General features: G+C 38.7%; 1 protein-coding gene and 1 non-coding gene across 2 annotated transcripts in view; one reads left to right on the top strand and one right to left on the bottom strand.

Annotated features, from left to right (window-relative positions):
* The window catches only part of KNL1 (kinetochore scaffold 1), a 64,258-nt gene extending 45,694 nt beyond the window's left edge, over positions 1-18,564 (bottom strand). Inside the window, exons 1-5 of the mRNA XM_025998325.2 lie at positions 18,203-18,564; positions 11,253-11,306; positions 9,494-9,533; positions 8,509-8,568; positions 2,234-2,295 (exon numbers count right to left, since the gene is read on the bottom strand). Of these exons, the coding sequence (XP_025854110.1) occupies positions 2,234-2,295; positions 8,509-8,568; positions 9,494-9,533; positions 11,253-11,287 (197 nt within the window). The 5' untranslated portion in view covers positions 11,288-11,306; positions 18,203-18,564. The remainder of the gene's footprint in view (positions 1-2,233; positions 2,296-8,508; positions 8,569-9,493; positions 9,534-11,252; positions 11,307-18,202) is intronic.
* Positions 18,565-18,666: 102 nt separating this feature from the next.
* Positions 18,667-18,748, top strand: TRNAS-GCU (transfer RNA serine (anticodon GCU)). Its single transcript has one exon. It is a non-coding gene; the product is annotated as a tRNA-Ser (tRNA).
* Positions 18,749-27,779: the final 9,031 nt, after the last annotated feature.

The raw sequence follows: 27,779 nt of genomic DNA, 5'->3' as shown, positions 1-27,779 counted from the left end.
AATACATGAACATGAGTATCTTGGTATACTATAAAGCAAAGCGGCTATCAAAAATTATTGGGGTTATATCAAAAGATCAGAAACTAATCTGAAGAGATTCCACTAATCAAAGAGAATAATTCAAGTATTAACAAAAATATTAACTATAACATGCTAAAACACATTAAATATGTTTTTAAGTTCATGATTTAGATATTTGGGTAAACATATTGGAAAAAAAAATCTTTATCAGTCTTAGTTTGAAAGAAAGTAAGAAACCAACTCATTGTTCTTAAACTAGTAAATAAAGGGATCCCTGCCCCCAAGAATTTAATATACCTTTCCTTTATGAACCATAACTCAGAATGATATTATTATCAATTAGCAATCTCTAAGGAAATAATGGATCTAGGGTGCCCGGTTGGCTCAGTTGGTAAGTATCTGCCTTTAGCTCAGGTCATGATCACAAGGTCCTGGGATTGACCTGCATCGGGCTCCCTGCTCAGTGGACAGTCTTCTTCTCCCTCTCCCTTCTCCCCTCCTCCTGTGTGTGCTCTCTCTCTCCCATGCTCTCTCATAAATAAATAAATAAATAAATAAATAAATAAATAAATAAATAAATAAAATCTTAAAAAAAAAAAAAAGAATGGATCTAGGCAATGATCATCAGAGAGATAACTGGACATCAAGGGCTGTCTGATGAAAGTCCAGGAAGAATTTGACTTAAATTTGATGTTTTCAACAAGACCTGTGTTGGACTCTTGTTTTTGGCTCAGGTCATGATTTCAGGGTTGTAACATAGAATCTCACATCAGGCTCCCCACTCAAGTGTGGAATAGTCTTCCCTTTCCTGTCTCCCTCTGCCCCTTTTCCCACTTGCACTCTCTTTAAAGTAAATCAATAAATCTTTTAAAAGGCTCAGGTCATGATCTCAGGATCCTGAGATCAAGCCCCCAGATCAGGCAATCTGCTCAGTGGGGAGTCTGCTTCTCGTTGTTCCCCCTCTACTGCTCCCCCTGTTTGTGCACACTATCTCTCTCAAATAAATAAATAAAATCTTTAAAAAATATAAAATGAAAAAACAATTAATTTAGGGAGAAGTAACAGTTTTGTGATGTTGAATCTTTTTATTCAACTTGTTACAATTTTTTTAGTATTCTCCAGTAATGGTTTATCCTTTATAAGTTTTGATTATTAAATGCATAGCAACAAAATATAACACAATAGGAAAAAAGACATTTATTTTCTATCTAGTTATTATTTATATATAGGAAATACAATAATTTTCATATATTACTTTTTTACCCTGCTCTTTATTGTCTGTACAGGTATTTCAATTGATATTTTTATATTTTGCTAATATACAAGCATTTAATCTACAAAAGGTATTAGATTTACCCCCATCTTTTCAATTTTTAGAACTCCACTTTCCCTATTTTTTATTTTTATTGGAGTTCAATTTGCCAACATATAGCGTAACACCCAGTGCTCATCCCGCCAAGTGCCCCCCTCAGTGCCCATCACCCAGTCACCGCAACCCCCTGCCCACCTCCCTTTCCACTACCCCTTGTTCGTTTCCTAGAGTTAGGTGTCTCTCATGTTCTGTCATCCTCACTGATATTTTCATTCATTTTCTCTCCTTTCCCTTTATTCCCTTTCACTAATTTTTATATTCCCCAAATGAATGAAACCATATAATGTTTGTCCTTTTCCGATTGACTTATTTCACTTATTTCAGCATAATACCCTCCAGTTCCATCCATGTTGAAGCAAATGGTGGGTATTTGTCGTTTCTAATAGCTGAGTAAAATTCCATTGTATACATATATCACATCTTCTTTATCCATTCATCTTTCAATGGACACCAAGGCTCCTTCCAGTTTGGCTATTGTGGACATTGCTGCTATAAACATTGGGGTGCAGGTGCTCCGGCGTTTCACTACATCTATATCTTTGGGGTAAATCCCCAGCAGTGCAATTGCTGGTTTGTACACTTTCCCTATTTTTATTAGCGCCTTCAATACAACAATAAATTAACTGTGGTAAGACATAGCTGTTTTGTTTCTGATTTTAACAGTGATGCTTTTAATGTTTCTCAAGCATAATACTGAATAACAACCTTTTAAATAATAGTTCCTTAATGCTTATGTCATTAAAACCCAGATTATCCAAGTCAGTTAGTATCAACATACCTGGTTTGATGCACAAAAAATCATTACCTGTAACATTTTAATTATTCCTCTTTCCAACTTACTTTATGGTATCTGCAAAACTGACTCGACGAGAGCTTTTCTTATTTCTCAAAGCATTAGATTCCTAAGGGCAGAGAATATATGGTATGATCTTTTTTCAAGATAGTTAACATACAGTATATTATTAGTTTCAGGGTAGAGTTTAGTGATTCATCAGTGGCATATAACACTCAGAGCTCATTACATCACATGCCCTCCTTAAGGTCTACCCAGTTACCCAATTTCCCCACCATCTCTCCTCCAGCAATACTCAGTTTGTTCCCTATAATTAAGAGTATCTGGGCAGCCTGGATGGCTCAGTGGTTTAGTGACGCCTTTGGCCCAGGGTGTGATCCTGGGGACCTCGGGTCAAGTCCCGTGTCAGGCTCCCCGCATGGGGCCTGCTTCTCCCTCTGCCTGTGTCTCTGCCTGTGTCTCTGCTCCCTCTGCCTGTGTCTCTCTGTGTGTGTGTGTTTCTCATGAATAGATAAAATCTTAAAAAAAAAAAAAAGGGTATCTATGATTTGCTTCTCTCATTTTTTTTTAATTTTTCCTTCCCTTCCCCCATGTTCATCTGTTCTGTTTCTTAAATTCCACATGAGTGAAATCATATAGTATTTGTCTTTCTCAGACTGACTTATTTTGCTTAGCATAATACACTCTAGTTCCATCCGCACTGTTCCAAATGGCAAGATTTCATTCTTTTTGATGGCTAAGTCATATTCCAGCGTGTGTACACCTGTGTGTGTACACAGTGTGTGTGTGTGTGTGTGTGTGTGTGTGTGTGTGTGTGTGACATCTTTTTCCATTCAACCATTGGACATCTGGGCTCTTTCCATATTTTGGCAATTGTGGACATTGCTACTATAATCTTTGGGGTGCATGTGCCCCTTCGAATCATTGTTTTTGTATCTTTTGGATAAATACCTCACAGTGCAATTGCTGAGTTATAAAGTAGTTCTATTTTTAACTTTTTGAGGAACCTCCATACTGTTTTCAAGTAGCTGCAACAGTTTGCATTCACACTGACAGTGTAAAGGGCTCCCCTTTCTCCACATCCTTGCCAACATCTGTTGTTTCTTGAGTTGTTAATTTTAGCCATTCTGACCGGTGGGAGGTGATATCTGATTGGGGTTTTGATTTGTATTTCTCTGTTGATGAGTGATGTTGAGTATTTTTTTCATATATTTGTTAGCTATCTGGATGTCTTCTTTAGAGAAATGTCTGTTCATGTCTCCTGCCCATTTCTTGACAGGATTTTTTCTTTTTTGGGTATTAAGTTTGATAAGTTCCTTATAGATTTTGTTTATTAGTCCTTTATCTGATGTATCATTTGCAAATATCTTCTCCCATCCCATAGGTTGCTTTTTAGTTTTGTTGATTGTTTCCTTATGTGGTATGATTCTTACTGAAACTACTGTGAATTAGGTATCCAGAATACTACAAACAGAGGTCAAGTCTTATTCTGAGTTAATGAGGTATCATTAATTTTGGTATTTATCTCTCTGAAATACGCTTAACAAACATGAATATGATTTTCCATGTAAAATGGTAATAAGCATACTGACAGAAACAACATATATTTAAGGAAGCTGATTACTGTCCCTTACTTTTTCTCTCTCTTTTTAAATGAATGATTGTTTTGCTATCAAGAAGAAGAAAGACTGGGGACAAAGCAAGTGATATGTGGCCTGTTATAGTAACCTTACCATACTATTTTTAGGATTAAAAAAAAGTTAACTGTGGTAAAATACATATAACAAAATTTACCGTCCTAACCACTTTCTAAAATTTAATTTATGGGGTGCCTGGGTGGTTTAGTTGGTTAAGTGTCAAACTATTAGTTTTGGCTTAGGTCATGACCTCAGGGTCATAGACTAAGCCCTGCATTAGTTTCTGCAGAGCTCAGCGGGATTCTGCTTGAGATTCTCTCCTCCTTCTGTCCCTCCCTGCCTTTGAAATAAATAAATCTTTAAAATATTTTTAATTTTATTTTTTTAAAGATTTATTATTTATTCATTCATTCATTCATTCATTGGAGACACAGAGAGGGGGGCAGATATACAGGCAGAGTGAGAAGCAGGCTCCCAGTAGGAGCCTGATGTGGGACTCAATCCCATGGATCATACCCAGGATCATGCCCTGAGCCAAAGGCAGAGGCTCAGCCTCTGAGTCACCCAGGCATCCCTTAATTTTTATTTTAAAAGTGGTCAGAACTCTTAACTTAAGATCTATTTTCTGAACAAATTTTTAACTGTATAATACAGTATTGTTAACTATAGGCATGATGTTGTGTAGCAGATTTCTAGAACTTACCCTGTATCCCTTAAATTTCAGACCTGTTAGCAACTTCCCATTTTGCCCTTCTCTATGACCCTGGCAACCCATGTTCTGCTCTCGGCTTCTATGAGTTTGACTATTTTAGATACTTTATATAAGTGGAATCATGCAGTATTTGTCTTTCTGTGACTAGCTAATTTCACTTAGCATAATACATCTTAACCATTTTTTTAAAGGTTTTATTTATTTATTCATGAGAAACACAGAGAGAGAGAGGCAGAGACACAAGCAGAGGGAGAAGCAGGCTCCCTGCAGGGAGCCTGATGTGGGACTTGATCCCAGGACCCCGGGATCACGCCCTGGGCCAAAGGCAGGCGCTAAATTGCTGAGTCACCCAGGGATCCCCATCTTAACCATTTTTAAGTGTACAGTTCAGTAGTGTTAAGTTTATATGCGCTGTGGTGAAACCTATTTCCAGAACTCTTTTCATCCTGCAAAACTGTAACTCCATATATATTACACAAATCCTCTTTCCCTACCCAATATCCTAGCACCACCATTTTATTTTCTGTCTCTATGAATTTGATTAGTGGAATTATAAAGTATTTGTCTTTTCTTTTAGTTATATTTTTATTTACTTTCTTTTTGAGAGAGAGAGTGCAAGTGCACACACAAGGGGAAAAGGAGAGAAATAATCTCAAGCTGATTCCATGCTTAGCATGGAGCCTGATGTAGGGCTCGATATCACAACTCTGAGATTATGACCTGAGCCAAAACCAAGAATCAGGCCCTTAACCGACTAAGCCACCCAGGTGCCCTGTATTTGTCTTTTTGTGACTTCTTTAATTCACCTAGCATAATGTCCTCAAGGTTTATCTTTATTGTAGTGTGTGTCAGAAATTCTTTTTTTTTTTTTAATTTACTTATTCATGAGAAACACAGATAGAGACGGAGGGAGGAGCAGGCTCCATCCCAATGTGGGACTCAATCCTGGGATTACACCCTGAGCCAAAGGCAGAAGCTCAACCACTAAGCCACTTAGGCATCCAAGAACTTCCTTCTTTTTAAAAGCCAAATAATATTCCATTGATACCACATTTTGTTTATCCATTCATCTGTCAATGGACACTAGTTTGCTTCTACCTTTTGGCTACTGTGAATAATGCTGCTTGACAGGGGTATATGTCTCTTCAGGACCCTGCTTTCAATTCCTTTGGGTATACACTCAGAAGTGGAATTGCTAGAGCATACAGTAACCCTATTTTAATTTTTTGAGAAACCACCATACTGTTTTCCACAGTGGCTACAACATTTTACATTTCTACCAATAGTGTACAAGCATTCTAATTATTCTACATCTTAGCCAGCACTTATTATTTCTGTGGCTTTTTTTACAGTAGATCTTTTAATGGATATGCAGTGATATCTCAGTATGGTTTTGATTAGCATTTCCCTAATGATTAGTAATGGTGGGCATCTTTTCATTATAATATGCTATTTTTATTTTCCCTCATCTTCTTTAACAAGAGCAAACATTTTGACTCAAAATACCAAACACAAAAAGCAAAAGACAGAGAAACAAAATCCACAGAGACTTTTACTATGTTAATTCTTAATTAATGCCTAAGCAAGTCTTACTATAAGGAATAATCATGAATGTTCATCCTTTCTGTTAACATCCTAGCCACTACAAGTGGTCTCGAGCTTAATATAACAATAATATTAACACAGTAAATGCTGAAACTAACAAACTAATGTCTTATTAAAAACAAAAAAAAGGCAAGATAAAAAGAAAAAATGAAATTTGTGTGCTATATTGGAAAAAGCACTGAGCTAGAAATTAGATTACAGCTCAATTGTGAAGTCTGCTACTAACTAGCTGTGTGGGCCTAGATAAAAATTTAACCTCTTTGGACCGCATATTTCTCATCTATAAAACTAAAGAATTGGATTTATGATTACTGGTGAGGTCCTGTTGGTTTTAAAGCTTTATGAATCTAAAAAATAAATAAATAAATAAAGCTTTATGGATCTATGAATCTGTTACTTATTCAGCATTCATTAAAATTTTAAACACACACACACACACACACACACACACACACACACACACACCAGGTCCTGTGCTGAGTGATGGAAAAGTAGTGGTAAAGGAAACAAATATAGTCCCTAATCTATTGGGGATTAATGTCGATACAGACATTAAAACAAAAAACCTACAGAAATATAAAATTCAAGCTGTGGTGAGTGTTATGAAGGAAAACTATGTTAAAAAACAAAACAGGGGGATCCCTGGGTGGCGCAGCGGCTTAGCGCCTGCCTTTGGCTCAGGGCGCGATCCTGGAGACCCGGGATCGAATCCCACATCAGGCTCCCGGTGCATGGAGCCTGCTTCTCCCTCTGCCTGTGTCTCTGCCTCTCTCTCTCTCTGTGACTATCATAAATAAAAAAAAAAATTAAAAAAAAAAACAAACAAACAAACAAAAAAAAAAACAGGGGGACACCTGGGTGGGCTCAGTGGTTGCGTGTCTGCCTTTGGGTCAGGTCATGGTCCTGGGGCCCCAGGATCAAATCCCACATCAGGCTCTCCGTGGGAAGCCTGCTTCTCCCTCTGCCTATGTCTCTGCCTCTCTCTGTGTGTCTCTCATGAATAAATAAACAAAATCTAAAAAAAAAAAATAAACCCAACCACTAATCTAACCTAAGAATCAGGGAAGATTTCTTTGAGGAAGTATATTTGAGACCTGAAAGATTAGTTAAAAATTAGTCAGTTGGGTAGAGAGAAAGCAGTCTAGGCAGAATGTGTGCAGAGCCCCTAAAGCAAGAAAAAGCTTGAAGTATTTGAGAAATAAAAAGATTAGACAGACCAAAATAGAGTCAGCACTCAGAATTATATGGTCTCCAAAAATACATGCATTTCATCAATCAATAAAATGTACTGAAAGTCAACTATACCAGGCACAATGAATTGAAAAAACACATGATAAAGTTCCTACCCTCAAGGAATTCTCAATTAATAATGGTAACTAGCAAACAATTATAAAGGAAGGAAGGTATTGAAGGATGATTTTCTAAGAGAAGTGATATCAACGTTGAGTCTTAAAGGACAAATAGGAATTACCAAATAAAGAAGGCTACAGACTTATGATAAATAAACCAAGTATGATAAAATATTAATTATAGAATCTAAGTGATGACTATATAAGCATTCCTGCTACTTTTCAGAATGTTGTGAAAAACATTTTTTTTAAAGATTTTTATTTATTTATTCATGAGAGAGAGAGAGAGAGGCAGAGACACAGACAGAGGGAGAAGCAGGCTCCATGCAGGGAGCCCAATTCGGAATTCGATCTCGGGACTCCAGGATCATGCCCTGGGCCAAAAGCAGGCGCTAAACCACTGAGCCAACCAGGGATTCCCCTGAAAAAAAAATTTTTTTTTTTAAGATTTTATTTATTTATTCATGATAGTCACACAGAGAGAGAGACAGAGAGGCAGAGACACAGGCAGAGGGAGAAGCAGGCTCCATATAGGGAGCCTGACGTGGGATTCGATCCCGGGTCTCCAGGATCGCGCCCTGGGCCAAAGGCAGGCGCCAAACTGCTGCACCACCCAGGGATCCCTGAAAAAAATTTTTTAATAGAATTTTGGGAGAACAAAGAATGAAGGATTAATTATCTAAACAGAGAAGATATTACAGTAAATTCTTTCAGGCTTGATAGTTTGTGTCATGTTTGCAGAATAGTAACCAATGGTGAGATATATGTGTGAGAGTGGCAAAAAAGGCAGGAAAAGTAAACTGGAATTAAAAATCAAGAGTGCAAAAAAAAAAAAAAAATCAAGAATGCCAGCTTACTCAAGACTTTGGATTTTAACCCGATAGCCATAAGATGTTTACTTGTACAGATTCAACTAGAAATAATTTATGATGTTCTCTCTTCATATAGCTAATGAAGTTCCTGACTTAAAATTATCACTGAACATAGTCATCTATAAAGCATTTGTACTAGAGACTTACCTGAACTGCTTCATTCCCACCTCTGAGGTCCTGAAGAGGACTCCTTGGGGGTTTCAAAATCTAGATGAATTAGGATTATTCAAGAAAATTGGGGATTAATATTAATAACCAGCTAAAATTACATCACAGGAGAAAAGGTAGAGATGTTAAAATTTCTGTGAAAACCTCTAAAACTCCTCAAATTTATACTGTTCAGTACTATACTTTGTGGCCAGTTTAAATATCTGGAACCTATTCCCTTCTCCCTGCCCACCTTCCACAACTATTTTGCCTATTCTCATCCCATGTGGTCTGTGTAAAGCTCTACCTCAACCCTAGGGTACAACATGTAGAGCTGGTCTAGGATAATATGCAAATGATATTCTCTCATCAATATTAGGAAGGAGGACCTGATTCATAACAAGATAGTAAAGCTAATATGATTCAATCCTGAGTCTTTTGTTTTTGTTTTATTTTGAGGAAATAGACCCTTTTTCATTTAGGACTTGAAACTGCAAGTTAAAAGAACTGGAGGTACTGTAGTACTCATGGAGAGAGAGCCCGTCTGAAAATGGAGATTACCCAGAGGAAGCAGTCAGAGTGGAAAAGTGAGAGAAAATCCTAGTATTGGTGATATTATTGGATGCCCTGGTCAGTTACATTGTGCAAAAGTCATCCTTATCTCTGGATTTTTCAGTTTCAAAACCCAATAGATTTTGTGCTTAAATCAGTTTGAGTTGAATTTTTTGTCTCACTACACTAAATATATACTTAAACTTTATTGAAGTATAAATTACATAACATACAATTCTCAAAATTTCCATAAAATTCATAAAGTACAAGTTTTAGTATATTTATAGAATTGTGTAACCAAGTACATATCTGAGTCTTTATCCAGACAGCAATAGGAGCCAGTGGGAATGGGATGGTGATGTTAGAGTTAAAATTACTGTGGCATATAGTCATCATTCAATAAAAAGTAATTATTAATTTAAGTGTTTCTTACTGAGGAATGTCGTCTTCTAACAGGTCTCTCCATATTGTCACTGAAAAAGGAAAAAAAAATTTACAGACATATTGGTAAAAGACTGAATTTTCAAGTCATCACCACAGCATCCTCTACATGCTTTTAAGTTGGCCATCACTTTCACTTAACACATGGCATCACCCTCACTTAGCAAAATTTATAAGACATTAAATTCAGGATTTAGAAGACTAGTGTTTTAAAATACATATTGCATACTATAAGAATATCTCTTGAAAAACAATCATTGTAACATAATGTATCATACTTATAGAGGTACAATTATAAGATAAATGGGTCATAAACCAAGAAACTAGCTCTGTTTTTACTACTCTGTGATTTTTTTTATTTTTTATTTTATTTTTTTTTACTCTGTGATTTTTAAATCTGGTTTTAAAAATTCAAATGCTGGGATGCCTGGGTGGCTCAGCAGTTGAGCATCCACCTTTGGTTCAGGGCAGAGGTTCTAGGATCGAGTCACATTGGCCTCCCTGCAAGGAGCCTGCTTCTCCCTCTGCCTATGTCTCTGCCTTCTCCCTATGTCTCTCATGAATAAATAAATAAAATCTTAAAAAAAAAATTCAAATGCCTATGGAGGCCAAACAGATCATCTAGTAGATGTAAGAAAAATAGGCGGTGTTCAGATGATAACAGAGAATTCCTGCTTGGTCGAACTGTCACAATCATTCAGATCAGGTTAGCTGTTGCCATAAGAATACGAGCCCAATGTTGCTACACTCAATTTTTCTTTCTCTTTCTTCTTCAAGATTTTATTTATTTATTTTAGAGAAAAATAAAGAGAGTGCAACAGAGGAAGGATCAGAGGGAGAGAGAGGATCTCAAGCAGACTCTGCAATGAGTGCAGAGTCCCACGTGGGGCTGGATCTCATGACCCAGAAATCATGACCTGAGCTGAAATCTAGTGCAGGATGCTCGAGGGCGCCTAGCTGGCTCAGTCGGTTAAGCATCTGCCTTTGGCTCAGGTCCTGATATCAGGGGGCTGGGATAGAGCCCCATATTAGGCTCCCTGCTCAGCAGGGAGTCTGCTTCTCCCTTCCCCTCTGCCATTTCCCGTTTGTACTCTCTCTCTGTGTCAAACAAATAAATCTTAAAAAAAAAAAAAAAAGGAAATATAAGCATAGAAATTTAAAGAGTCCTCAAAGAATTACAGTGCCTCGATTTTGTTTAAACAGATTCTCTTTTAAACTATAGCATAAGGGAGTCAGTGTTTTACTTTTGGACTATAATAATTTTAGGTAACACTAATATAAAAATACTAGATTTTTTTTTTTTTTTTTTTTTTTTAAATACTAGATTTGGATGTTCAACTGACTGAGCCACCCAGGTGGTTCTACACTCAGTTTTTCAAGAGAAAGTTTTAACAATTAATTCAAAAATTTAAAAACACTGTTTAAGGGGAAATAAAAGTCTGTCAGCTATAAACAGGCCACCAATTTGCGATGCCAATTTTAGATCAATCATTTCATCTCCCTGGGCCTCAATTTTCCTATCCTTAAACTGAAGGGATGAGAGGTGGTCTCTAAAGTCCCTCTTAGTTTTGACTCTAGATATATAAACACAAAGATATGGCAAAGAAAGCTATGACTTTGTAACATTTATTTCTTTTCCCTGGAACAGAATGGAAAAAGATTTCAGAAGTTATCAATAGGTCTTACTAGTAGGAAAAGTATCTTTCTCTGATAAAGAGTTTAACATTTTTAGCTATACTTCATGAACTTACTTCTCTTCATTAGTCTCTGAAGACATCCCATCCATTTTTGAAGAAAACCTTTTTCTGTAACAAATACACAACATTAGAACAGGTGAAAAAGAAAGAAAAGAAATTAAAAACTATGAAGAGATTAATAGCAAAGTTGTAACTTCAGGATTACTTTCTGGGGGAAGACCAGAAAAAGGGAAGAAAAAGTTATACCATGGAGCTATAAAACATGAAATGAGAAATTCTGAATTTAAAGTACTCCATTATAATTAATATTTCTGGAAAAGTCTCATATTCGATATAAAATCAGTGACTAACTCTGGGATGATTTGGGCATTAATGGTTCAAATAAAAATTTGATCTAGTTTATAGGAATTTATGGATTATATAATTCAGTCCCAAAGTGAAATCAATTAGGTATCAAAAAACAGTGGATGAAAAAAAAAAAAAACCAGTGGATGTGCATAACATACATGTTTGTTATGAAAATTCAACTATTAGTATTCAGCAAAAAAACCTTCCGACCTTCACATTTTTAAAAATGTAGCCGATAATGTTTACAAATCTACTCAGTGAGTATTTGTCTTGGAAAGAGTATGAAATAAGAGGCATAACCTGAAGTTTCCTCAATTGGTCTCACTTCCTACCTACCCGTAACTATACTAAATGTTCATTTTATGCATTAACTTTAGAACTTCACCTCTGGGTAAGAAAATTTTCTACTGTAGAATTCAAAAAACAGAAGAACTATATATCAGCAAAATCAAACTCTCACTCTTTACAGAATACATGATACTCCATATGGAAAACCCAAAAGACTCCATTTCAAAATTGCTAGAACTCATACAGGAATTCAGCAAAGTGGCAGAATATAAAATAAATGCACAGAAATCAATTGCATATCTACATACTAACAATGAGACAGAAAAAAGAGAAATTATGGAATTGATCCTGTTTACACCAAAACCATAAAGATACCTAGGAATAAACCTAACCAAAGAAGCAAAGGATATGTACTCTGAAAACTATAGAACATTCATGAAAGAAATTGAGGAAGACACAAAGATATGGAAAAACGTTCTACGCTCATGGATCCCAAGAACAAATACTGTGAAAATGTTTATGCTGCCCAGAGCAATCTATACATTCAATGGGATCCCTATCAAAATACCATCAACTTTTTTCACAGAGCAGGAACAAATAATCCTAAAATTTGTATGGAACCAGAAAAAATCCTGAATAGCCAAAGGAAAGTTGAAAATCAAAGCTGGAGGCATCACAGTTCCGGATTTGAAGCTATATTACAAAGCTGTAATCATCAAAATAGTATCGTACTGGCCGAAAAACAGACACACAGATCGATGGAACAGAATAGAGAACCCAGAAATGGACCCTCAACTCCACAGTCAACTAATCTTTGAGAAAGCAGGAAAGAATATCCATAAATGGTGTTGGGCAAATTGGATAGCCACATGCAGAAGAATGAAACGAGACCATTTTCTTACCTGATACAGAAAAATACACTCAAAATGGATGAAAGACCTAAATTTGAGACAGGAATCCATCAAAATCCTAGAGAAAAACATAGGCAGCAACCTCTTTGACCTCGGCCACAGTGACTTCTTGCTAGACACATTTCCAAAATCAAAAATGAACTACTGGGACTTCACCAATAAATCAATCATGATAAAAATAAATAAATAAAATCAGGATAAAAAGCTTTTGCATCAAAAGAAACAGTTGACAAAACCAAAAGACAACCAACAGAATGGGAGAAGATATTTGCAAAAATCTTATCAGATAAAGGGTTAGTATCCAAAATCTATAAAGAACTTATCAAACTCAACACCCCAAAACCAGATAATCCAGTCAAGAAATGGGCAGAAGATGGGACACACATGAGTGGCTCAGTGGGTTAAGCGTCTGCCTTTAGCTCAGGTCATGACCTCAGAGTCCTAGGATCCAGCCCTATGTCAGTTCCCTGCTCAGTAGGGAGTCTGCTATTCCATCTCTCTCTCCTATTCCCCCTGCTTGTGCTCTCTGGTGCACATACTCTTTCTTTCTCTCTCTCTCTCTCTCTCTCTCTCTCTGTAAATAAATAAATAGAATCTTAAGAGAGAGAGAGAGAGAGGCAGAAGATATGAACAGACATTTCTCCTAAGAAGACTTACAAGTGGCCAACAGACATGAAAAAATGCTCCGTATCACTTGGCATTAGGGAAATACAAATCAAAACTACAATGAAATACCACTTCACAACAGTTAGAATGGCTAATATTAACAAAACAGGAAACACCAGATGTTGGTGAGGATGTGGAGAAAGGGGAATTCTCTTACACTGCTGGTAGGAATGCAAGCTGGTACAAGCACTCTGAAAAACAGTATGGAAGTTCCTCAAAAAGTTAAAAATAGAGCTCCCCTATGACCTAGCAATTGCACTACTAGGTATTTATCCCAAAGATACAAATATAGTGACCCAAAGGGGCACCAGTACCCCAATGTTTACACCAACAATGTCCACAAGAGCCAAACTATGCAAAGTGCCCAGATGTCCAACAACAGATGAATGGATAAAGAAGATGTGTTGTATATATAAAATGGAATATTACTCAGACATCAAAAATGTACGAAATCTTACATTTGCAAATGATGTGGATAGAACTAGAGGTATTATGCTAAGCGAAATAAATCAATCAGAAAAAGACAAATACATGATTTCACTCATACATGGAATTTAAAAAACAAAACAGAGGAGCATAAGGGAAGGGAGGGAAAAATAAAACAAAATGAAATCTCTTAGGGAGACAAACCCTAAGAGATTCTTAACCATAGGATACAAAGGTAGGTACTAGAGGTATTATGCTAAGTGAAATGTCAATCAGAGAAAAGACAAATATCGTATGATTTCACTCATATGTGGAATTTAAGAACCAAAACAGAGGAACATAAGGGAAGGGAGGGAAAAATAAAACAAAATGAATCTTTTAGGGAGACAAACTATAAGAGATTCTTTACCATAGGATACAAAGTGTGGGTTGCTGGAAGGGAAGAGCATTGAGGGGTGGGGTAGCTAGATGACAATCATTAAGGAGGGCATGTGATATAATGAGTACTGGGTATTATGTACAACTAATGAATCACTGAACTCTATCTCTTAACTAATAATACACTATATGTTAGTTAACTGAATTTAAATAAAATTTAAAAATAAAAAAATAAAATTAAAAACCCAACACCAAACATCAACTTAATGGTAAACCTCTGAAGATGTCCCACTGAGATCAAACAAGTATGGTACCTATGTCCAATTCTGTTCATCACCAAATCTTTGTAGTTCTATTTCATATATATATCCCAAATGCATCTACTTCTCTCTTCAGTGCCTCCACCACGGCTTCAAGCTATCACTATCTCTCATGTAAACTATTGCAATATTCACCTCAGTGGTCTCTCTGCTCTCACTCTTATTCTCCATAGTCCTTTCTCTACATAGAGAGTTATCTTCTTAAACATAAGTCACATTTAAGAGACCCCTCACTACTTAAAACCTTCAATAACTTCCCATGGTACTGAGAATGAACTCTAAGATGTGGTCTCCACTTGCCTTTCAGACTACACACTTGATCTCATGCCACTGTCTTCCTCACTATGCTAGCCACACTGGCATTTCTATTCCGGTACACACAAAGCTTTTTCCTGAGCCACTGAATTTATATTTGCTATTTTCTCTTGGCAAAAAAAAAAAAAAAAAAAAAAAGCACTCTGCAGCACTATGTAGGTCTCTTTTGTAGCATTACCACAACTGAAATTTAAGTCTGTTATGGGGGCACCTGGGCGGCTCAGTCGGTTATGCGTCTGCCTTTAGCTCAAGCCATGATATCAGGGTCCTAGGATCGAGCCCCATATATTGGGCTTCCTGTTCAGCAGGGAGTGACTGGCTCACCCTCTACCTCTGCCTCTCTTCCTGCTTGTGCTCTCACTCTCTCTCAAATAAATAAATAAAATCTTAAAAAAAAAAATGTCTGTTATGCAAGTTAATTATTCCTGGTATTTCCCCAAACTACTTGTGCCCCAATGGCAAATTCTATGAGAATAAGGCTGGTGTCTCTTAAGCTCACTGTTACATTCTGAAAAACTAGCATGTGCTTTGTATATAATAGGAGCTCAATAAAAATTTGCGAATAAATATGAAACAATTCTTTTAAATTACTTTTACTTTATAATCACTGACTTGCAGTTTTTCTCCTTTTGGGAATATTTTCAAATTCAGTGACATATTCAAAATTCTCAGATAAAAATATTAGATACTATCAAATCAGGATCACCTAAACATCTTCACTGTCTGAAATAGTCATTGAACATTATTCCTGTCTAACCTGCAGACCAGGTGGCACTTAATTATGTGATGACATTCAAAGCTTACTGAAGTCCTCTTTTTAAAAAAATCATATTTATTATATAATTGTAAGTTCAACCTTCAACAGAAATAGGGTACCCCAGATCATCATGTTAAATTTCATTTGTAAAATGCTGTTATGGTTGAACTCTTGGTCACTGCCACAGTAACTAATTGACTGGTTCTAAAACCATGCACCTGGCACCCAAAGATGCTACAGCAGCATAGTCACAGAAGCGTTCTGGGATATTTTAAATTTTGAGGGAAATGGCAATTTTTAACAGCTGTCAGGCACTGTGTGAATTACTAGCTCAAAATAGTACCTATTTGTATCATATTCATTTAGATAACATATTATTGCAAAGCTGGATTTTTGGCAAGTACTTTTTATCAATGTGGTACTGGAAATGAGGGTGGCAGTGTCCAGTATGATTCCAAGATTTGAGAAGTTGTGTAGTGTTCAACAGGCACATATAACCAATTAGTAAATAATTGTGATTAAGAATAAAATAAAAATATTATCGTTTCCTTCGATTTATGTTTTTTTTTTTTTTTTTTTCAAATGGCTACTAGGCAATTAGGACATAAATTTATTTCAACTTAACTTTTTAAGTTGTTTGGACCTAATGACTTAATAAATGGAACTGGTAGGTATTTATTCTGACCTAAGGGACAAGAAAGTTTAGGAATTACTAGTCTAAATAATCCCGAGGTCTTTAAACTACAGCTACTGGGCCAAATGGGCCCTTAAGAGTGTGTTTTGTTGTTTTTGTTTTTAAACATTTTGAATGGGTTGTAGGAAACAAAAGAACAAAAAGAAAACAAAAGAAAAAACAAGAACATTCAACAGAGACAATGCTGGTGACTATACAGACTGCAAAATCTGAAATATTTACTATCAGGCTCTTCGGCTACTTCTGCATTTACACTAACAGTTTCTAGAGTTAATGTATTCCATTGTGTCCACTGATAATAGGCTCTAGACCTGTGCTATCCGATACAGCAGCTATTTAAATTTAAATTTATTTATTGAAAATATTTTAATTTATTCATAAGACAGACACAGAGAGAGAGAGAGGCAGAGACATAGGCAGAGGGAGAAGCAGGCAAACCGACTTGCAGGAAGCCTGATGTGGGGCTCAATCACCAGACTCCGGGATCATACCCTGAGCCCAAGGCAGGCGCTCAAAGGCTGAGCCAGCCAGGGGTACCAAATTTAAATTAAATGAAATAAAACTTAAAATTCAGTTCTTCAGTCACAATAGCCACATTCCAGGCTCTCAGTTGTCATTTGTAACCAGTGGGTAACCATGTTGGTCAGTGCAAATATAAAACGTTACCATTATCACTGAAGGTTTCATTGGATAGCACTGTCCTACTACCAATATCTAGGGCATCTTCTGTTATGCTCTCTTATTCAGTAAACATGTCACTGACACCATCACTCCAAACATTTTTGTATCTATTTGTCATCTTGTAAACATTTCCAGCCATTCACATAGTCGAGAATTACACGGCTTTGAACCCAATCTTTCCATTAGCAAAATCTTACATTGACTCAACTCCGTAATGCATCCTTCCCTTCCAGTTCCACCTCAAGTGCCCCCTCCTCCACAAAGCCTCCTTTAGTCTCCAGGGCCCAAAGCATCAAATAAGCTCTCCCTTTCTTGTGCTCCCATGGCACCTCACAGGGTCCCATAATCTTTTACATTGTCTTGTATTAGTTATTTGTGAATATTGATACTTTTCTGTTCTGGACTGAAAACTCCTCCAGATTAGGGTCTCTGAATCATTGGCTCTCGGCTCTGGCACAAGGAACCCCATCAATACTTGAGGAATTCGACGGATCCAATTCAACTGAAGTGAAAGCTTCAATCTTAATATCTAGAGTCAACTCTGCTCCGGTTTTCTCCGTCACCTCTCTACAAAAGTATCTCTAAAATCCCAATCGGCAATATTTTGAGTTTGCTTGTTTGTTTTTTCTTAAACTCAATATGGAGGTCAGCAGCAAGAAAAAGGAGCTTTAACAAACTCCGAACTACTAATGGAGATTTTTCCAAAACTCGTTTGTGGCTCACTTACACTGACTCTTGTCAACGTTACTGTAACTGCAGGAAAACCAATGACTGTTCAGTGCTGCTAGTACATAAACTACGCCCAGCCGAGCACTTGAAACCACTCAACACTGTCACTTCAGTTACAGCTTCGAAAAGACAGAGTCGGAAATACAAACCGCCGGAGTCCCCTAGGGAAGGGGTGCGCGCCAGACGCAGTCCCGGAGCCCTGACAGACGGCGGCGGGGCGGGGCGCCGCGGACCCGAACCCGAGCAGGCCCGAGGCGCTCAGGTGTGGAGGGAGAAACGCCAACACAGGCGGAAGGCCCTGGTAGCTATAGGGAGTAATAAAAGCCCCGCAAACGGGCGGAAACTTCTACTCCGCGCCCCTCGCTTTCGGAGGCCGCCAGGCGGACGAAGCATCCCAACGCCCCACCGCGGAGCCTTCAGAGCGCCCAGAAAAAAACCTGAAACCCACAGCCCTGGAAGCCTGGAACGAAAGGGTCATTCTCTTTACCCACCGCAGTCCAGCTGCTTGACAAATGCTCCTCAGACTTGCTTTGGGTCCGCGCGCTCCTCAGAGAGGGCCCGCCGCCGCCCACCGGCTTCACCTCACAACACCCAGACTACCTCAGCGCAGCATTCAAATGTAACCGCCTAGCGGTTGCACATGCGCAAAGCCGCTCTACGCGTCGGCTCCGCCCCTTAGACTACGGCGCAACCCCGTTCCTGACACCTTTAATTAAACTTCCCAGTTTGTATATCAATTTTATTTCCTTGAAGTCTATCTCATTTTCTACCGAATTTTCCTTTGTCCCTCCCCACTGTCGACCCCTCACATCATGGGAGCAGCCATTTTCTTTTGATTACTCGCCGTAAAAATGATCGAATCTTTGTTTCCGTACAAAATGGCGGCCTCCATAACGTTGCGTCACATCCCCCTAGTATTACTCCCTATAGTTACCAGGAAGCAGTAGGCTTCTGGGACGAGGTGGCCGAGTGGTTAAGGCGATGGACTGCTAATCCATTGTGCTCTGCACGCGTGGGTTCGAATCCCATCCTCGTCGGTCGTATCTTTTGCTTCAGAGGGACGTAAATTTATTTACGAATGAAAATAGTTGATTCCGGTTACGATTTACTAACTCAATTTACTCTGGCACCGTCAATTTCTGATTTGAGGTATTTGGAAGCCAGATTTTGGAGCATCCTAACGTTACAGATAAACAAGAGGGAAAGAAACATCCCGCAAAACGTGTGTGCTTGATTCAGTACCTTTTTATATGAAGTGGATAGCAGTGCATAGAATTCTAACATTATTGCCATCCTTATGTGTTCCAGTGCTGGTCCGCACCATCTTAATTAACCTAGTTTCTGAGTTGAGGGACCTTAGTTATTATAAACCTTCACCCAGGGTTTTTAATTCCTTGCTATGACATACCAGGTTTTGAATGCAAAAGTTACTGTAAGGCACAATGTTCGAGATTCTCTTCCAGCCCCCAGTGGGTTGCATGCGCTCAAGAAAAGTATACACTGGGAAACATTAAAACGATGTTGGCAACATGCAGAAACTTGGCGGTATCTAGAAGCCAGAGCCTGAAGACCTGAAACAATCCCCTCTTCAGAGATCATCAGGAAGATTCATTCAACTCATATTTAATCTTTATTTATCCAGTGTTTTATTATCTGCAGTCACCACAGTGAATCACTTTACCTTAACTCATCATGACCATGGTCATGAGAGACATTTTTATTACTCCTTTTAACAGATGAGGACACAGAAAGATAAACTTGTCCTAGGTTATACAGCTTCTTCTATACAGCAGGTTTGCCGGCTTCTTGCAGTGACTACTTCTTACAGAAAGCTGACGAGATCTGTCAATGTGTCCAGTCCGTACAAATAAAAAGTGAGTGGGTTACTCTCCTAAAGGAAAATCTTCAGCTGTAGAAATTCTGAAAATACAAAGCACCGGAAGCGTCTAGAGAAAAGCAACAACAAAAACCTTGTGAGTGGAAGCTCACTTTTCTATTCTTCAGTTCTTTACCTGTTTTCACGCTTAGGTCATTAGTGGTTTCTTTCATATGAAATTGCAGTAGTACTTGCTAAGGCAGTTCCAGTTGTTTGCATTTCTATAATCTCTTCACCTGTAAGAACTGTGCTCACTTTTGACTTTTCCTAAGAGAATCAAAAGAATCAACACGCCAGATTATTTAAAAGCCCATAGTGGGTTGGGGGGGACCTTGGATTAGTGTTGATAAAATACATTTGAAATGAGGCAGGAAAAGAGTTAGAGGCGCCATCTACTGGACTTGGACGCGGTACTTCTACAGACTGCTACCTTTGGAAATAACCTCTACTACTCCCTGAAATTTGTCAACAAAACACGGGCAAGAGAAACCATTCTCCATCAACACCAGGGTTCTTCTTCACAAGACCTATCCTGAACTATTTCAGGACTCAACATCTGGAAGACAACAAGAGAAAAAAATCATTGCACAGTCAAATATGCTACCAAGATATTCCAGCTTGTTCACTTCTTCAGTGCCAGGAAGTGGGTCTTCATTCTCCAAATCTAGCTTCAGGAAAACCCATTCTCTTTGGAGAATGAGGTGCTCTGGGAAGAATTGTGCGGTGTTTAATTGGTAATGGTCAGTAGTCCTTCTAGGACATAGCTATGAAGGAAGAATTTAAATCTAATGAGTTTTGTTTTGGTTTATGGGGTTTTGTTATGTTTGGTGTGCCTCCAGTTTGTTTGTGAATTGTTGCAAGAAAAACCGAGACCTTGGGCTATAAAGCTCGCAAAGATTGGTTTTGAGGGGTGCAAATGACAGAAGTGGGTTCGGTCTGTTCCTACCATTAGGAAGTATGGTCTCACTGGAGAACCATTTCTGGGAAGATAGTCATGACAAAGCCTAAAGAAGTTTAAGAGTGAATCCAGGTATTCTTTGCACCTGCAGCACCACCTGGAAACATTTTGTTTGCTCAGATCATCCCCTGAGCTGCATGCTATCACGTGAAAGCAACTCCTTTGCTACAGCTTCTGGGAATGCCTCCCTAGTTGAAAACTAAATGTTTTCATATTGAAGATTAATAGAGCAAAAACTGAAATCCAGTTTATAGTAACCTTGCTTAGGAAAGACAACATGAATAAATGCCAAAAGACTAAGGGAACTGGGGAATAACACTTGCTGTATCCCCTTGCTGTGTCTTCTGCTGAGGTAGCTATGGATAGTTAGCAAACAACAACCAGTCACCTTTCCTTCTCATCACATTGTGGAGGAACAATGCTCCACATTTCTAAATTTCAAAATTTCCATTTGGAATCTTCCAGACTCTTTATCTCAGGGTTGTGGGTTTGAGCCCCTGGTTTGTGTGTAGATACTACTTAAAAATAAAATCTTAAAGAAAAGTTGAGGGGCACCTAGGTGGGTCAGTCGGTTAAACATCTTCCTTTGGCTCAGGTCATGATCTCCGGGTCCGGAGATTGAGCCCCATATTGGGCTCTCTGCTCCACGGGGAGTCTGCTTCGCCCTCTCCCTTTGCCTGCCACTCCCCCTGCCTGTGCTCTCTCTGTCAAATAAATGAAAGAAAGAAAGAGAGAGAGAGAAAGGGAGGGAGGAGGAAGGAAGGAAGGAAAGAAGGAAGGAAGGAAGGAAGGAAGGAAGGAAGGAAGGAAGGAAGGAAGGAAGGAAGGAAAAAGTTGAAATAAGTCCTGGACAGTGGTTTCTGTGTACTCACTGAAAAGATCACTGCAATAAACTCCCGTTTCAATGCCGCCAGCAGTCATTTTTGGTATAACCTAGCAAGTAACAGAGGCAGCCTTTATTTTAGCATCATAGGCTAAACAGAATTGTCTTGCAGTTCTGGAGACCAGAAGTCTGCGATCAAGGTGTCAACAGGGTTTGTCCTTCTGAGGGCTCTGAGGGTGAATCTGTTCCACAACATTTTCCTACTTTCTGGTGGTTTGCTGGCAATTCTTAGCATTCCTTGGCTTGTAAAATTCTTAACCTTTACAATTTTGCCTCTATTTTGATTCTGGAAAATTTAGCAATTAGGATTGGATATAAGGCTATTCTTTTTTTTTCAAAAAACATTTTCTTTATTTACTCATGGGAGACACAGAGACAGACAGATGGAGGAGAAGCAGGTTCCACACAAGGAGCCCAAAGTGGGACTTGATCCTCAGAATCCAGTATCAGACCCCGAGGTAAAGGCAGATGCTTAACTGCTGAGCCACCCAGGCATCCCTAAAGTTATTCTTTTCATAATTCTTAACCTACCTTAACTTCAACATTTAGAATGTTGTAAAGTTTATAGGAAAAAGAACCAGAAAAATTGTCATTTATTATTTACTTGAATTACCGAAGTATTTTCAAAAATCTGTCTAGAGGCTTCTGGGTGGCTCATCAGTTAAGTGCCTGACTCTTGGTTTCAGCTCAGGTCAGGATCTCAGGGATCCACATCAGGCTCCGTGCTTGTGGATTCTGCTTGAGATTCCCTCTTTCCTTCTTCCTCTGCCCCTCCTGCTCATGCTGTTTCTCTCTCTCTCTCTCTCTGTCAAATAAATAAATAAAATATTTAAAAAATAATTTGTGTCTAGATGCCATGATATTAAGTGTTAGGAAATGCAAGGCAGGGGATCCCTGGGTGGCACAGCGGTTTAGCGCCTGACTTTGGCCCAGGGCGTGATCCTGGAGACCAGGGATCGAATCCCACATCAGGCTCCCGGTGCATGGAGCCTGCTTCTCCCTCTGCCTGTGTCTCTGCCCCTCTCTCTCTCGCTCTCTCTGTGACTATCATAAATAAATAAAAAATTAAAAAAAAGAAATATGGATAATATCTTGAAAAAAAAAAGGAAATGCAAGGCACAGAGCTCTCCATGTCTGAAAGCATCCCAAATCTAGAATACCAAAACCATAAACTGCTCTTAGATCCCTGTTCTTTTATGACAAAGAGCAGTGTTTGGATCTGCTAAGGTATATTAAAGTGGCCACTTTCACAAATCATTATATATTGCTTATCATTATATTCCCCCAAATACCAGACATATGGTGCTCTCTATCCCTGGTAAAAGCGATCTATGGGCTGAGCACTTGGAAGTGCTACCACCAGCTACAGGGAGGTCTAATAGACTTTAGGTGTTATGTGGTGGGTGACTGAAAGAGACTCACTATTTCAGAGATACAAAGGTTAAACAAAGAGAAGTCTTTTAACATTTTTATTAATTTTTATCTTAAAAGATATTATACAATGATACAATACATTATGTATATCATGTGTACAATTTAAAGGAACAGTAATAAAACCAATCCCATGTAAATGTGACCTAGTTTAAGAAACAGAACATTAAAGGCACCTTTGAAGCTTCTCATGTGGCTCTCCCTGCTGCCATCCTCCCACCAGACATAACTACTGAATTTTGTGTTGATCCTCTTTTTTTTTCTTTTCAAGTTTTTATTTATTTATTTTTTATTTTTTATTTAAGGAATCTCTACACCGCATGTGGGGCTTGAACTCATGACCCTGAGATTAAGAGTTGCATGCTCCTCCAACAGAACCAGCCAGGTGCCCCCATCCTCTTGCTTTTCTTAACCAGATATGCATGTATATATCCCTAGAAATGTGTAGTCTTACCTGTTTTTGAATTTTATATTAATGCAATCTTATTATACTTATTCCTCTGTGTCTTCTTTCATTCAACCCTATTTTATTGGTATAACTCATTCATTTTCACTGCTCCTTAATACACATTGTCTGAATATACAGTTGGGTATCCATTCTCTTATGGATGGATATTTTGGTTGTCTCCAGCCTTTTGCTATTACAAGAATCCTATTGTGAATGTTCCCATACATGTCTCCTGGGATACATGTACAAGTGCTTCTCTAGTTGTACTTCTCCCTATCATTAAATGGACAGAGTGGAATCATTAATTACGTGAATGTTCAACTTTATTCGGCAATTCTTAACAGTTTGGTGTGGTTAATGGCTGACGAAAAAATGGTGCAGATTTTTTTTAATTCATGAGAGACACAGAGAGAGGGGCAAAGACATAGGCAGAGGGAGAAGCGGGCTCCCTGTGGGGAGCCCGATGTGGGACTCAATCCCAGGATCACGACTGAGGTGAAGGCAGACATTCATCCACTGAGCCACCCAGGTGCCCCTGTTGCAGTTTTGAAAACTTGGACAAGCTTTCAAACAGAAGGAAGAGGAGAGAGTACACAGAGGATCTGGAGGGGAAGAAAATAGTCATAATCATAGCCAGTATTGCTTACCATGCACAAAGCAAGTGTTCTAAGCAAAATGAATGCCTTGGAGATGACATCTATGACTGCAGTAAACTTATCCATCTAAAACCTGGTCATGCTCTACTTCCATCTTTGGTTTTCAATCATCCTCAGTCCTGAGTACCAGTGATCCAAAGACCAAAGAGACTCAGTCCTGCTCCTCTGACTGAGCAGGCCATGAAAACCAGTGATCCAAAGACCAAAGAGACTGTGAAATGAGCCCATTTTCTCTTTGGGAGAAAAGATTGACCAACGCCAATCTAGGTCATCCATTGAGAGGTGCAGACATTCCAGGAAACCCATGGTTCCAATCCACAGTTTGAACTAAATCATGGGCAGTGCGGGGGCTCAGCAGTTTGGCGCCGCCTCCAGCCCAGGGCATGATCCTGGAGACCTGGGATCCAGGGCGAGATCCTGGAGACCTGGGATGGAGTCCCATGTCCCACTCCCTGCATGGAGCCTGCTTCTCCCTCTGCCTGTGTCTCTGCCTCTGTGTGTGTGTGTCTCTCATTAAATAAATAAATAAATAAATAAATAAATAAATAAATAAGAACTAAAGCCAACCTTGAAATGCAGAGCCAATCTGAAAATGCAGCTGCTTGACCAGCTGTTTCAGTCACTACATTCACCTGCTTCTGCCTCTCACACTACTCACTGGAAGGAATGTAAACTGTCATAATCCTTTTGGAGGGCAGTGTGGTATTACCTATCAATATATATATTTTTTAAGATTTTTATTTATTTATTTGATAGAGAAAGAGCCAGAACAAGCAGGGGGAGAGGCCAAAGGAGAGAGAGAAGCAGGTTCCCTGCTGAGTAGGGAGCCTGATACGGGGTTTGATCCCACGACCCCAGGATCATGACCCAAGCTGAAGGCAAACAGTTAACCAGCTGACCCACTCAGGTGCCCCTCAAAAACATTTAAAGCCATCAATCTCCCAATTACACTAAAAATTTGTTCTACAGAAACACTGATATGAGTGAAAACTGATATTAGGATGTTCATTACAGTTTATCATAACAAAAAACTGCAAACACGTAAATTCCACCAATAGGGGATGGATTATAGTGTAGTCACAGAGTGTGATACAATGAGGCTGGGTTTTTTCAAAAAGATTTTATTTATTTATTTGAGAGAGAGAGAGAGAAAGCACAAGCAGGGTGAGGGGCAGAGGGAGAAGCAGACTCTTTGCTGAGCAGGGAGCCTGATACAGGGCCCAATCCTGGGATTCTGGGATTATGACCTGAGCCAAAGGCAGATGTTTGAGCCACCCAGGCACTCCAATAATGAAGCTTTTTTAAAAAAATGTCCTACAGGGGCACCTGGTTGGCTCAATCAGTTAAGTGCCTGCCTTTGGCTCAGGTCATGATCTCGGGATCCTAGAATTGAGCCCCGTATCTATCGGGCTCTCTGCTCAGCAGGGAGTCTGCTTCTCCCTCCCCCTCTCCTTCTGTTCTCTCTCTCTCTCTCTCTCTCTCTCTCTCAAATACATACATACATACATACATTCTTCAAAAAAATGTCCTACAGAAAAGCACATGCAGCACTATTTGTATGGCATGATCCCACTTTTTTGCATGATCACATTTTTATTTTAAAAAATACATAAACATTTATGCATCTATAGATAGAAAGCAGTCGGGAAGAAAACCACTTAATTATTAGTAGTGGTTACCTCCAGAGTAGGGGTAAGGAGAGTAGGGCTATAATAATTAAATTTTTTAAAAGGGTATCATTTTGCAAGTGGAAAAACTATAGGAAAGATCAACTGGGTCAACCTGAGCTGCTTTAGGGCAATACGTTTTTCAAAGGTCTTTATAAAGATTCTAGCACCTAGCTCAGCATTTGACTGACATAGAGACCAATTACTCGACTAGTATATGCAAGATGGAAGAATACATGCATGTGCGTGGACACACAAGCACAATCTCCATTTATTAAGGCTCCGTAGATTAGTGGAATCATTGTACTCAAGAACTCTTGTTTACAATAAAGGCTCTTTGAAGTAATGCTGTTCAAGAGAAACCTTATGCAATGATGGAAACATCCTGTGTCTGTGCTACCCAATAAGGTAGCCACTAGATAAATGGCTTTGAGTACCGGATATGTGGCTAGTGCAATGGAATAACTGCATGCTAAGTTTTATTTAATTAGTTTAAATTTATTTTTTTAATTAGTTTAAATTTAAATAGCACAGGTGGCTAGTATTAGACAATTAAGATTTGAAGATCTGTTGAAATATATGAAAAATATACACATACACAAAATTTTGCATACCATTTCAAAGGGATCCAGGAACCCTCTCGAGCCCATTCATGTGTCCTTACATCAAAAACCCTTAAGGCTTACTAAGAGAATAAGATCAACAGGACTAGAAAGAGAAAAAATACAGAACTAAAGAGCCGAGATGGAAAATGCTACCATTCAGAACCCCAGAAAGCAAGAGACAAGGTATGAATTTAGCCTCTGCTTCCTTTGTCCCCCCATCACGGAGAACATTTACTTAATGTATGTTAACTGTTTACTTGTCTTCCCCACACTGGGTTGTACACTGTAGACTATATACTCAGAGCAGGGCGCACATCTATTTTATTCACCATTTTTTAAAAAAGATTTTATTTATTTATTCATGAGAGATAGAGAGAGAGAGAGAGAAGCAGAGACCCAGACAGAGCGAGAAGCAGGCTCCATGTAGGGAGCCTGATGTGGGACTCGATCCCAGGACTCCAGGATCATGCCCTGGGCCGAAGGCAGGCACTAAACCACTGAGCCACCCAGGGATCCTCTATTCACCATTATATACAAAGAACCCAGTATAAACTAGCACACAGTTGGTACTCAAATGTCTGCTGAATGACTTACCAGGCATCTGATTCTTGCCTGTCCTGGGAAACCAGAGATCCTGAGTTAAGGAGGGTCTCAGTGATAAAAGGAATTAGCTGGCTCATGAGAGACAGAGATAGAGTTTTCACAAAGTTGAGTAGATACTCAAATCCATTGAAAATCTTGTCCCCCCCAGGTTGTTCCTATCCCTTATAGTTCAGAGACCTTGTTGATATACAAGCCATGCAAAGACTTAAGTAGTCAGTGACAGTGTATGTATGTACGTATGCATGTATGTATGAAAGTGTATGTATGTATGTATGTATGACAGTGAGCCATACATTAAAACTTTTCTCCTTGGATGTCTCCTCTATTTCTCTACCTTTGGAATTTACCTACCTTCTTTCACATTGCTCTTCTACCTGTAATCTTTCTCTTATGTCTGTTGGGCAAATTCTAACTTATTCTTATGTGCCTTTTCCTCTGGAAAACCTGTGCTGTACTTCCAGCTAGAATTATGATGTATTTCCACTGTTTCCTTCGTATTTGGCACATTTCATCATGTTTATCCTGGCAGGGCCTAGTTGTTTATTTTTGTATCCCAGAATTAAATGTTTGACATATAGTGGGGGGCCAACAATCAGTATGGACCACTGAAAGAACATAAACTCAATTGTTTTTTTCCCCACCCACACCACCACTGCTTAGTGTGTGCTGATCAAAGTCTACAGATTAGGTATTAACAAGCCTGTCTCATTCATACTGAAGAAGCCTGAAAGTAAAAAGTCAGGGTTTATGCATACTCCAAAGAAATAGGAAATACATTACAGATATGTAATAAAAGTAACAGAAAGGAGAAAACTTCCACCTGAACAGAAGTCAAAAGGCTAACCAGGCAGAAATGCAGGGCAAAAAAACAAGCAGTAAAAACATCCTCAATATGGTAAAGGGAATTTATGAAAAGCCCACAGCTAACATCATACAATCGT

The sequence above is a fragment of the Vulpes vulpes genome, chromosome 15 (assembly GCF_048418805.1).
Source record: "Vulpes vulpes isolate BD-2025 chromosome 15, VulVul3, whole genome shotgun sequence".
Taxonomy (NCBI): Eukaryota; Metazoa; Chordata; class Mammalia; order Carnivora; family Canidae; genus Vulpes; species Vulpes vulpes.
Note: the sequence above shows the minus strand (reverse complement) of the source record. Positions and strands in the feature narration are given on the sequence as shown.